Source organism: Chionomys nivalis, chromosome 11, assembly GCF_950005125.1.
Source record: "Chionomys nivalis chromosome 11, mChiNiv1.1, whole genome shotgun sequence".
In the NCBI taxonomy this organism is placed as follows: Eukaryota; Metazoa; Chordata; class Mammalia; order Rodentia; family Cricetidae; genus Chionomys; species Chionomys nivalis.
In genome coordinates this window covers 35,016,937-35,030,290 of record NC_080096.1, presented here as the reverse complement: position 1 = coordinate 35,030,290, position 13,354 = coordinate 35,016,937, and the positions used below count along the sequence as shown (strand labels likewise).

At 42.0% G+C, this 13,354-nt stretch overlaps 1 protein-coding gene across 1 annotated transcript; it reads left to right on the top strand.

The window, feature by feature from the left end:
* LOC130883496 (cytochrome P450 4A11-like) lies at window positions 1-9,526 on the top strand. Its single transcript, XM_057784006.1, has 12 exons — window positions 1-195; window positions 995-1,127; window positions 1,612-1,656; window positions 2,121-2,248; window positions 3,561-3,685; window positions 4,432-4,592; window positions 5,027-5,133; window positions 5,217-5,407; window positions 5,509-5,642; window positions 7,553-7,617; window positions 7,740-7,816; window positions 9,358-9,526. The coding sequence occupies exons 1-12, from the start codon at window positions 1-3 to the stop codon at window positions 9,524-9,526; spliced, it is 1,530 nt and encodes a 509-aa protein (XP_057639989.1).
* The last annotated feature ends 3,828 nt before the right edge of the window (window positions 9,527-13,354 follow it).

The window sequence follows — 13,354 nt, the reverse complement described above, 5'->3', positions numbered from 1 at the left end:
ATGGGTTTCTTTGAGCTGAACCACATCACAAACGTGTTTGGTATCTCTAGACTCCTCCAAGTGATCTCCTTGTTTGGTCTGCTGCTGCTGCTCTCCAAAGCTGCCCAATACTACCTACACAGACAATGGCTCCTCAAGTGCCTCCAGCAGTTCCCATCCACGCCTTCCCACTGGCTTTTTGGGAACCTCATAAAGGTAAGAAGACTCAACCTGTTATATAGGATAAGCATGTGATCTCTGAGAACTTCTCAGTCTACTTCCTGTGAGATAAGTGTACAGCCTCTTTCTGAGGGCTAATCTGTTGTCAGTGTATTTCAAATGTGTCAAGGCAAAGAGGAAAAATAAAAAGAACCAGACTTTCTTGTGGGGGAAATGATGTGAGGTATAGGATACAAATGACAAGACTGAGGTAATTTCTGGAAGTGGTGACTTGGGGGGGGGGATCATGCAAGCACTGCCCTATTAAGTGGATTGATTTAATTTTGTGCTTTATTACACACTCCCAGTATCATGAGCTCCTAACCATCAAGAACAGCATCTCATTTACACTAGTACCTAGCACAGAACCTGGCACATATATGAAGTCATGAGAAATGACTGCAAGGTGCTTCCTGAAGGATGGGGTGGGCATCACCTTGCTTCTGTGTCTCCAGCTCTGGTGTAGAGTACTGTTTGGTAAGTGACTGTGTGGAAAGGCACTTGGCAAGACTTCTGCACTGACCACACTCACGAATAGAAAGAATATGTGGAGCTCCTACCCAAGGGTGAAGTTCTTACTGAGGAGGAGAGCTCCATCCAAGGCTATAGCATCCAGTGAAGACAATCTCAAGACACAGCAAAGGTCTGGATAATAATGCATACAGGTCATCAGGCTGATCTGAGCCCCACTGTCTGCTGAAAAATTCTAAGTTGTCTCTGTGGAGGTCCTTCTTATAATAAAGTAATTACATGATTATTTCAAAATTATTTCTTTTTTGTGTGTCTGTTCCCCAAGGACCAGGAACTCCAGCAGACACTTTTATGGGTAGAGAAATTCCCAACCACCTGCTCAAAGTGGTTTTGGGGGAACAAGCCAAGTGTCATGATCTATGACCCTGACTACATGAAGCTGATACTGGGGAGATCAGGTGAGAGCAAACCGCATTGTGGCTGCAGTAGATAGGTTCTGCAGGGTTCACAACCTGGGTCTGTGAAACTCTAGGAAAGAATGGCACTTCAGCCAACAATTCCTAAGTACTGCTAATCATTCTCCTTGGTCTAACCCACATGTGCACAATGACTTAGATTTTAAAGCTCTAATTGTTGATTTTCTGGGGTCATAGAATTACTAAAGCCACAACTAACTATAGAAGAGCCATAAAGCTCTCTTACTCGTTTTCTTTGAAGACATGACTTGTGTTTCTTTCTGAACATCACAGTGACAGAAACAATAAAGCCTGCTTTCTGAGGTCAGCTTTGAGAACTGGGATAGAAAAGGATGAGGGGGGTGTATAAAATAGCCACTGAAAGTCATCCGGAGTTCCTGATAGGTCAGAGTCTGAAAAGCAGTCTGCTTAGGGATTTTTTTTATCTGATCTTTGATTAGCTGTTCATATCGGTCTTCTCTTACAGATCCAAAGCCTGTAAAATCATATGGTTTCTTTGTTCCCTGGATTGGTATGTATGACTAAACCAGGACTGAGAATACTACCCACTTAGTTATCCCAACAACTGTCTTTATATCATAGGGTAACTGGTGCCTGTGGCTTCTGTCATGGTCTCTCCTTAAATCAAGTCTTATTTTTCTTCTTCTAGCCAGACTCACTTCTTTCTAATGCTGAGCCCACCTGAACTTCAACTTTTGGCACATCATTCCTCTGAAATTCCAATGGGCACTTCTGTTCTTCAGGGCTGTTTTTCAACCTTGAGCTCACCCTTGTCACGATCATGGCAATCACACCACCCTATCTCTATGACTTCCATTTCTGAAATGCATTATGCTGTTTAAGCCTTTGCCCAAGAAATTCTACCTTCTTTGGGGATTGTTTTGCATATTTCAAACCATAGTTCCTTCCAAAATGTCCAAATTGTCTCTGGTTCCCTCTTTCTTCAACAAATACGTATACATACCTCTGGCCTAGGCTATGGGCTGCTCCTGTTGGAAGGGAAGAAGTGGTTCCAACACCGGCGGATGTTAACTCCAGCATTCCACTATGATATCCTTAAGCCTTATGTGGGAATCATGGCAGACTCTGTCCATGTGATGCTAGTGAGTATCTGTCTACCTATATGTCAATCTATCATCTCTATCTATCTATCTATCTATCTATCTATCTATCTATCTATCTATCATCTATCTATCTATCTATCTATCTATCTATCTATCTATCTATCTATCTATCATCTTCCCCTCTTTTCCATACCATTTTATACCATTTTATTTCCTCCGTTATTATTCTTTCATACACATACAAATATTCAAGGTGCATATGACTCCACACTCACACACTGGCCCAAGCACACCTATTATACACAGTCACAGGAGTGCCACTCATCTAACGGAGAGGTCACCATAAGCGGGACCAAGCCATACTGGAATCATTTTCTAAGACAGAGAGTATCTCAGTAATTATAGGCCAAACTTTATCACAATGGAATCCCAGCATAGAGCATGACTGTACGTTCCAGGGTGACCTAAGCAATGCCAGCGTCACTGTCAGAAAGAACAACTTCCAAGGATGTCACAAAATCCAGTTTTTTCCTAAGCTCAGCCCCAGAATGGCCATCTAACTGTGGAAAAGTTCGCTGAGAGTATACAGAGTTTGGGACTGGACGAGTGTTCAAGCAGCTACTTTAGAAGTACTGGGAAACATCCACTAACAAAACTATTAGTAAACTCCTCACGCTAAAGTGATTTATTTTGAAAACTGCTTGTGAATTCAAAGTAACAGAACTAAAAAATGTATGTCTCCACAAACTGTAATTGCAAGGCAGATCAGGGTTTAAAACTAAACAATTAAACTGGAAATGCTTTCTTCACTTAGAAAAAAAATCCAGTTTATTCCTTAATCTCTTGAGTGACTCAAGGCCAGCACCTTTCTATCCAAATGTTCTGCACGATCACCATCCGTTAGACCCTGATTTCTGATTCACAGTGCTCAGAACATTTTTGGTAAGTGAAGAAATTAAAGTCTGTGACGGTCCTGATGAGGCACATGTGTGCAGGCTAGCAGGCCTCCTTCCGCTCTCACTTGTGTCCTCATCTGTGTGTCCCTCTGACTCTATGGACCAGAATCCATCAGAAAACTGAAGGGCGATCCAGGCCCTTTCATCAAAAGTCCTAAGTATTTTCACAGAAGTGGAAATTATGATCTGACATCATGAGATGATGTATTCAATTTTGTTAAGTTTTTGTAATAAACAGACAACAGATTATAAAACTTTGATTCATGCTGTTTTTTCCCCCTGATCTCAAAGATGTGAGATTCTGATCAGATTATCTGTAGATTCAAAGACAGACCACAGTCTCTTCAACTCAGGTATTTAGTAGAAAATAAGGTAATTCCCCATTCTTATCACAGGACAAGTGGGAGAAGCTTGCTGGCCAGGAAAGCCCCCTGGAGATTTATCAACACGTCTCCTTAATGACCATGGAGACAATCATGAAATGTGCATTCAGTTACCAGGGCAGTGTCCAGCTGAATGAGTAAGTAACCACCTCTGAGCTGCGTGATCCTTGGTGCTACCAACTGTTGTGAATTTACATGAAGGCATTTTAGAGGGACAGCTCAGATGCTTATAGCCACAATAAGCAAGGTTCTGACCCAGTTCTGGGCCAAGTTCAACTCCAAGCCAGACACAACCCAGACGCCAAACAGGAACCCATGGGAACAATAGCAGAATGAGTGCAGAAGCCTGGGTGTAGGCAGAGTTTTTCTGTCCCGACTACCTGCTCCCAAATAGCCAGCAGCCGTTCAAATAACTGGCATAGTTACTTAATATAAATTATAAATGCTTGTCTGATAGCTCAGGCTTGTTCCTCACTAAGCTCTTTCACTTAAATTAACCCATATTTTTAATCTAAGGTCTATTCCGTGGCTCATGGCTTGTCACTTCATTTTCTACATGTCCTGCTTCCTCAGCAGCTGGCTGATGTCTCTCAGATTCTACCCTTCTTCTTTCCTGTCCTTCGTTTGGTTTTTCTACCTAGCTTTATCATGTTGAGCTATTGGTCAATCAGTTTCTTTATTAGACCAATCACAGTGTAAAAGAATATTCCACAGTACCTGAGTGTTCACCCATCTTTAAAAGCTTAAGGATCAAAACTGCTGTAAGACAGAAGTGGTCTGTACCCCAGTGCTATAGGTTCCCACAACTTGGGGAATATCTACAGACACCTTACTATGTCTGTGAATCAGGCATCACTGTGACCAACATTTTGTGCCTTTTAAGCTGCGGAAATTTCAGATCCTACGTTCAGGCGGTTGAAGAGCTGACTTATGGGGTTCACTCAAGAGTGAGGACTGCCTTTCATCAGAGTAATATCATCTACAATCTGTCCTCCAGTGGCCGTGCATTTCACCGTGCCTGTCAGGTCGCCCATGAACACACAGGTTATGACCTCCCTCCCCTCCAGTCTCTCTTCCTTTCTCAGGCTCATGACAAAAATATGATTGTGTCTTCCCTCAGGTTCAGTCTACCAGGCCTGACCCCTCTGTAGGACCTGGTATACATTTGTGTGGGGTGCTGCTTTAGCAAAATTTGGGGAGCTATGGTATTAGCATGAAATGCTTCCCAGGAAATACCAGTGTCATTACATTATTGATGCTTTGTGAGACCCATGGGACAATGTTTGCCATTGTTTCTGTGGGCTGTGAATCTGAATAGAGACATGGCCTAAATAATCTGATATTAGACTCTTAATCTTGATCCTCATACTCATGTTTACATGCATCCTGGGTTCTGCTGGACACAAAGATTGTAGAATCAAGAGTACTTGCATTGCACTAAAGTTTACCTCAAGCTGGTAACTGTTGTTTTTGGACAGACAGAATGATCAGTATGAGGAAGGCTCAGCTGGAGAATGAGGGAGAGCTGGAGAAGGTGAAGAAGAAGAGGCACTTGGATTTCTTGGACATCCTCTTGCTTGCCAAAGTGAGTGGAGTTTAGGGATGAGGTCTGGCTCAGAAATACAGATTAGAGACCAACGTTGCTCTCTTACCTGTGCCTTTACTCAGATGGAGGATGGAAAGAGCTTGTCTGAAGAGGACCTGCGTGCAGAGGTGGATACATTCATGTTCGAGGGCCATGACACCACAGCCAGTGGAATATCCTGGATTTTCTATGCTCTGGCCACACACCCTGAGCACCAACAGAGATGCAGAGAGGAGGTGCAAAGTGTCTTGGGTGATGGAACCGCTGTCACCTGGTGAGAAAAACTCAAGATGAAGGAAACCCCTGCCTTCTTATAGGAGAGGCCTTCTAGCCCTCCCAGATCTGTGTGACTCTTGAAGATGGGCCTCATTTCAGGGACCACCTGGACAAGATGCCCTACACCACCATGTGCATCAAGGAGGCCCTGAGGCTCTACCCACCTGTACCAGCTATAGCCAGAGAGCTCAGCACACCTGTCACCTTCCCAGATGGACGCTCTTTACCCAAAGGTATGAACTCCCCAGACCCAGGCCCCCAAGCAATCATGTGTTTCTGATGTTCTCAACCTCACTTGGTCTCTCACTTCTTGGTATATTGGATCTTTGCTCTGATGCTGGAAGAAGGCTATAAAATCCCAGATACGAATATAGGATGAATTCTAATTGGTCTTAATAATAAAATCCCAGAGTCAGATATAGGGGTTAATAATGAAAGATCAGAGAAGCAGAGTCACTAGTCACTGACTCTTATCTCTACTGACTCCTCAGACTATAGGGGCAATTCTGTCCCTAGGAATCCTCAGATGGAATGCGTCCTCTCTCCATGAAACCTCAGACTGCATCTGCTTCTGTCTCCTCTACCTTATATTCCTTTCTCTGCCCAGCCATATCACTCCTGTCTCTACCTCCTCAGTGCTGGGATTATAGGCATGTGATCCCAAGTGGTGGGATCACCTTTGTGTGAGCTGTTTCTCTTTTAGATGGATTCAATCTCGTGTAGCTCAAGGGTGGCCTTGAACTCACAGAGATCCATCTGCCACTGTCTTCTGAGTGCTGGGAAGCCACCACTGCCTGGCTTCTGTGGCTAACTAGCGACTTAGCTCTGTACTCTGATCTTCAGGCAAGCTTTATTTGTTAGATTACAAACAAAATATTGCTACATACTAATGCTTTCCTCTGCAATGTTTAGAGAAATAGTGTGACCCACTAGTTAAATGTCATTCTCAGCCTTGAAACATCCATTTATTAAAAAAAAAATCAGGCCTAAAAAGGAATGAGACAAGTCCTTGTGGGGATGAAGTTTTGTCTGTGAGTGAACGCAAATGAGAGAGATAAGGGTGAAGAAGAGAGATAATTTGGTGATAAAATCTGAGTTTCCTGTTATGGTAGTCAAACACAAATTAACTAACTCACCACTAGGTATGATCTCACCTCTGACACATCCAGGCTGTGTGAACATAAGAAATATAACTAGCCTCATTGAGACTCTGCAAATGAATATAAAACAATGCCTTCCTTGGCTGGGCAAGGGTCTTAGAGGTGTCATATGAGCTAATGTATCGTCCAGAAACTAATGGGGGGCTGCGTATGTGTTTTCATTTATGAGCTTATCATAAGCAAGACCCCTTGATTCATTATTGCTAGGTGCACTTTTTTCTTTTCTTTTTTTTTTAATATTTATTTATTATGTATACAATATTCTGTCTGTGTGTATGCCTGCTGGCCAGAAGAGGGCACCAGACCCCATTACAGATGGTTGTCCATTACAGATGGTTGTGAGCCACCATGTGGTTGCTGGGAATTGAACTCAGGACCTTTGGCAGAGCAGGCAATGCTCTTAACCTCTGAGCCATCTCTCCAGCCCCCTGCACTTTTTTTTCTAATGGATTCTTTACTCAGCTCCTCATCCCCAATAGGAACATTTTGCTCTGTGATGATTTATGGGATGCAAACCATTAGTATATTTTTATCTCTCACTTCTTGAGGATCTAAAGCCCTCATATTTTTTGCTATTATTTATTTATTTATTTTGATTTTTCGAGACAGGGTTTCTCTGTGTAGCTTTGGAGCCTGTCCTGGCACTCCCTTTGTAGACCAGGCTGGCCTCGAACTCATAGAGATCCTCCTGCCTCTGCCTCCCAAGTGCTGGGATTTCAGGTGTGCGCCACCACCACCTGGTTTTTGCTATTATTTTTTAATTGTTTTTTGTTGAGCTCTACATTTTTTTCTGCTCCCCTCTCTGCCTCTCCCCTCCCCTTCAACCCGTTCCAAAGGTCCCCATGCTCCCAATTTACTCAGGAGATCTTGGCTTTTTCTACTTCCATGTAGAATAGAACTATGTCTGTCTCTCTTAGGGTCCTCATTGATGTCTGTATCTATGACATAATTACCTGCCCATCTATGTCCTTCCTGCCCCACAGGTTTCATGGTGAGTCTCTCCTTCTACGGCCTTCACCATAACCCAAGACTGTGGCCAAACCCAGAGGTATGAAAACCCTGGGAAGAGAGGAGGCTCTACCACTTTATAGTATAGGCATTCTGTTCTTTTATGCATTGGAAACAGGGTCTTAACTCCCTTTCGTCCTGGCCCTCATGCTCTCTCTACAGGTGTTTGACCCTTCTAGATTTGCACCAAATGCTGCCCGTCACAGCCATGCCTTCCTGCCCTTCTCAGGAGGAGCAAGGTAAGGAGAATGGGTTAGTGGACATGGTTGACATATGCCAATGTTTGATATTTCTCATTGCTTTGGGCTTTCTGAGGCCTGTTTACACAACAGTTCTGACACACATTTAGATGACGTGTGTCCGTTTCAAAAGAAAGAAGGCATTTCAGTATGTACCTCAGAGATTTAACCCACTGCTCTGTGGTCACTGAAAAAAATCTGCGTTAAAAATAGTATATTTTCTTAAATAGATGATTTTTGAATATCAAATTTTCATAATTTCACATGAACCAACTTTAAAGTGTTCTTTTCAATTGTCAGAAACTTGATGGGAGAATTTCTTTTCCCCAAATCTCACCAGATACCCAACATATTTTTTCAATTAATTCAGCAAGTGAATACTAAAAAGAACTTATGAGTACTCACTTATACATATGAAATACATGTAAAGCATACACATTTAATACTGTAATGTGACATGTAGGAAGCATCCTATATTTCAATGTATTAAAAATCAGAGCTCTGCTGGTCCTTCTGTTAAACTCATGTATGTGTAAGTTTACAATCATTGTAGGCTGACACAGTAACAGACATCTCACACATTTTTGACTTTTGGCCTCACAAATATTCACCATGTATAAAAATTCTGGCAATTTTAGATAGTTTGTCCCTGTTTGAAAAATTAGGCATGAGAGAAGGGACTTAGTAAACAGGCTTGGCCTGCCTAGGAGTGTGGTGGTGATAGGACTGCCCCTGAGAAAATCCCTCTGCGGTGCTGCTACAGAAACCCACCAGATCTACAGGGCTCAGCCTGTAGATCACAAATGGTCCGAATCTCATAATGAATGGGTCCAAAGGATGCTCCTCTGATTCAATAGTTCTGTGACTTCTACAATGCCAAATCAACTTCTATTGAGTAAGTTAGAGGTGCAGTGCTTCACCGGAAGGAATATTTTTAGGATAAAGTTTATCCAGGAATAAGAATTTCATCTTAACCAGCTTCAAAAACAAAACAAAACAAGGTGCAGCCTCTGGATGTCAGGATGCTAGAGGATACTTGGCCACAGATGCTGGTAGTTTGAAGGGCTAATGGATGACTCAGACCCCGAATGGGAAGAGGATTAAGGGAGCAGCTTGAGGAACACCAAGATGATGTTTAACTTTCCACTAATGCTGGGTTAATTTATATGTTCTATGTAAAGATAATAATGTCCAGGAATGTGACCCACCCCTTAGTGTACTACTGCCCCAAACCGGAGAATCCAGGCTGGAGATCCAGAGATTGTTAGTGGGGGAATTGACTGACTGTTAACTCATTAAAAGACTCGTGTGGAAGGACTCTGTGCCCCACAGTGCTGGCACTATTCAAATGATATGCCATGTGTCTGAGGGCAGTACCAGGTTCAGAGCTAGTCCTGGAAGAGTAAAAGACTTTGTCAAAAATCAGGAGTCAGTCTAGGACCATGAAGGAGGACCCTAATGCCTGGCTCTGAATGGGGCTCATGGGCCAATGCTTGATTAACTAAGAACAAATCTTACTTCGCTGTCTCTGCCTGGCCCAGAAACTGCATCGGGAAACAGTTTGCCATGAATGAATTGAAGGTCGCCGTGGCCCTGACCCTGCTCCGCTTTGAGTTGCTGTCAGATCCCACTAGGGTTCCAGTCCTCGTGCAAAGAAGTGTGCTAAAGTCCAAGAATGGGATCTATCTTCATCTCAAGAAGCTAAAATAACACCAGTGGAGAAAAGCACAGCCTTGGAGGCCATCTGCTTGCAGTACTTTCTGTCTATCACCTGCTTTTGTTCCTGGGTTTTCTATACTTATTTTGCAAGCTTTCTGGCCACACCCCTTCTTCAATGCTGACTATAATGTCTCCTGTCATCCCATCTTTCTGCCCTTTCTCTTACTCTCCCCAGACTCCTTACAAGATTGTTTGTGTACCTGTTCCCACCTGGCTATGTCTCTGACCACATAACCCTGAACACCTGCCTGTCCTCAGTTTACCCTTCATAACCATTGCTCCTATGGATAAATGCATACTTTAGAAGAAGACACCTGGGCCCCACCTTATGGTTGTCAGACTATTGAAGAGATGGACCAAAAGGAATTAAAATGTCCTTAAAAATCCTACACTGTCAGTAAAATAAGGCTAATATTCTTGGTGTCAGCTAGAAGAATTTGACTCTGAAGAGGTGACTTCACACAATTCTGAAAGTTTATTTTGTAGTGGAATTAATATATACGAATTTCCTGGGGTTTAATTCTTATCTTTTCTATAAAATGATAACACTGATACCAAAAAGATGGAGGGAAACCAGTAGCATTTATCATGTTGTTTTGATCTAAATGTAAATAAATTCATTTTCCATTACAAATTTCTTTCTTTTCTTTTTTTATAAATTTATTCTTCTCCCATACATTGTATTCCACCTGCAGTTTCCCTGTTCTCCACTCCTCCCAGTCCTTTCCCCACCTCCTCTCTCCCTGAGATCCACTTCTCCATTTCCCTTCTGAAAAGGGCAGTCCTCCCAGGAATATCAACCAAACATGGCATAATGAGTTACAATAAAACTAGGCACAAACCCTCTAATTAAGACTGTAAGAGTTAACCCAGAGGAGGAACAGGTTCCCGAGAGCAGAGACATCCCCCAGCCCCGCCGCGTTAGGAGTCCCACAAGAACATCAAACTACACAAATGTAGCATATGCAGAGGATCAAGCTAAGACCCATACAGACTCTGATTGTTAATTCAGTCTCAGTGAGCCCTTATGAGTCCTTCTTAGTTGATTCAGTGAGCCGTGTTCTCATCGTACCCTGTGCCCCTCTGTAGCTCCTACAATTCTTCCTCCTCCTGTTCTGCAAGGTTCCCTGGGCTGCACCTAATGTTTGACTGTGGGTCTCTGCATCTGCTTCCATCAGTCGCAGGATGAAGCCTCTCTGATGACGATTGGGCTAGGATCCAATCTATGAGTATAGCAAATATCATCAAGGATCATTTAATTGACTTTTTATTTTATTGTTTATCCAGTCATGTTTGTTTCTATCTTAGGTCCCTGGGCTATGGAGCCTATGTTCCTGGTCATCCAGGCTATGTCTGGCATGGCCTCCCTCTAATGGTGTTGGCCTCAAGTTGGAGCAGTCACTGGTTGGCCACTCCCACAAGTTTTGCACCTCCTTTCCCCAAACAGGTCTTGCAGACCTTACAAATTGTAGGTCAAAGGTTTTGTGGCTGGGTTGATGTTCCATTTTCACCTCTGGAAGCCATGCCTGGTTACAGAAGTTCAGGCTCCATTTCCCCATTACTAGGAGCAGTCACTAGAGTCACCCTCATAGATTCCAGGAAGTTCCTACTGCTCTAGGGTTCCACAAAGCCTCCCAAATCTACTTCTGTCTCCTAGTAATCGTTCCGTCCATCCCTCCCCAATTCCCACCTGACACGTCCTGTTCACACCTGCCCAGAGTCCATTCAAAAGATCTATTCTATTTCTCATTCTCAGGGAGATCCATGTGTCTTCCCTTGAGCTCTCCTTGTTACTTGGTTTTTTTTTTTTTTTTTTTTTTTTTTTTGTCTGTGGATTGTAGCATGATTATCCTTTACTTAACAGCTAATATTTACTTAGAAGTGAGTACATACTCTGTTTGTCTGTCTGGGTCTGGGTTACCTAACTCAGGGTGATTTTTCTAGTTCCATCTGTTTGCCTGCAAATTGCATGATGTAATTGTTTTTAACAGTTGAGTAATACTCCATTATATAAATAAACCACATTTTCTTTATCCATTCTTTGGTTGAGGAACACCTAGGCTGTTTCCGGTTTCTGGCTGTTATGAATAAAGCTGCTATGAGCATAGCTGAGCAGGTGCCCTTATGGTAAGATGGAGCGTCCTTTAGATATATGCCCAGGAGTGGTATAGCTGGGTCTTGAGGTAGATTGATTCTCAATTTTCTGAGGAACCACTATATTGATTTCCATAATGGCTATACAAGTTTTCACTCCTTCCAGCAACGGAGGAGTATCCCTTACTCCAATCCTCTCCAGCAGGAGCTGTCACTTGTGGTTTTGATCAGTCCTTTTGACAGCTGTAAGATGGAATCTCAAAGAAATTTTGATTTGTATTTCCATGACAGCTGAGGATGTTAAGTGTTTCTCAGCCCTTGAGAGTCTTCTGTTGAGAATTCTTTGTTTAGATCTGTACTCCATTTTTATTGGATTATTTACTTTGTTGATATCTAGTTTCTTGAGTTCTTTCATTATTTTGGTTTTAGCCCTCTTTCAGATGCAGAATTGGTAAAAATTATTTCCCATTCTGCAGGTTGCTGTTTTGTCCTGTTGACTATGTCCTTTGCCTTATTCAAGCTTGCTTTTCAGATTCATGAGGCCCCATTTATTAATTATTGATCTTAATGTCTATTATATTGGTGTCCTACCCGGGAAGTTGTCTCCTGTGACAATCAAGGTGTTCAAGGCTGTTAACCACTTTCTCTCTCTTAGGTTCAGTGTATCTAATTTTATGTTGAGGTCTTTGATCCACTTGACTTAGGATTTATGTAGGATGATAGGTATGGATCTATTTTCATTCTTCTACATGCAACCCTCCAGTTAGACCAGCTGTAATGAGTCTTTCTCTATCCCACCAGCCATGTCCCAAATAATGACATGGAGACTTATTATTAATATGAAAGAATAACCTATAACTAAGGCTTGTTCCTAAGTAGGTCTTATAACTTAGATTAACCCATTTCTTTTTTCTTTTCTTTTTAAAAAAGATTTATTTATTTATTTATTTATTTATTATACAGTTTTCTACCATCATGTATGCCTACAGACCAGAAGAAAGTACCATATCACATTATAGATAATTCTGAGCAACCATGTGGTTGCTGGGAATTGAACTTAGGACCTCTAAAAGAGCAGCCAGTTCTCTTAACCACTGAGCTATCTCTCCAGCCCCAGATTCACCCATTTCTATTCATTTACATTTTACCAATGGCTTTTTACCTTTCTTTAATTTTGCATGTCCAATTCCCTCCATCCTTTGTTGGAATCTCCTGCATACCTACATTCCTCCTACTTCCTCCCTCTACCCAGAATCCAGCCTGTACCTGCTGTCTAGCTACTGGCCATTTAGCTCTTTATTAAATCAGTCATAGCAATGTATCTTTATTCAGTGTACAAATATCCCACAGCAACCAGCACCATCTGTTGAAGATGCTTTGTTTTTTTTTTTCATTGTATATTTCTGGGTTCTTAATCAAAAATCAGGTGTTTATATGTGTGTGGATTTACATCAGGGTCTTCAATTTGATTCCATGTGGGCTTTATTATATAGCTCTGTAGTACATATTGAAATCAGGGATGGTATATATCTAATAGTTCTTTTGTTCTTCAGGATTGTTTTAGCTATTCTTGGTTGTTGTTTTTCTATATGAGTTTAAATATTGTTCTTTCAAGGTATGCAAAGAATTATGTGGGAATTTTGATGGGGATTGCGCTGAATCTGTAGGTTGCCTTTGGTAAGATAGTCATTTTTATTATGCTTACTCTACAATTTTATGAACATG

Excerpts from the sequence above, each read along its gene's own strand:
- LOC130883496 (XM_057784006.1), top strand. The coding sequence starts at position 1 with ATGGGTTTCTTTGAGCTGAACCACATCACAAACGTGTTTGGTATCTCT. Across the intron at positions 2,249-3,560 it reads ACTCTGTCCATGTGATGCTA|GACAAGTGGGAGAAGCTTGC; the intron begins GTGAGTATCTGT and ends TTCTTATCACAG. Across the intron at positions 7,817-9,357 it reads CCCTTCTCAGGAGGAGCAAG|AAACTGCATCGGGAAACAGT; the intron begins GTAAGGAGAATG and ends TGCCTGGCCCAG.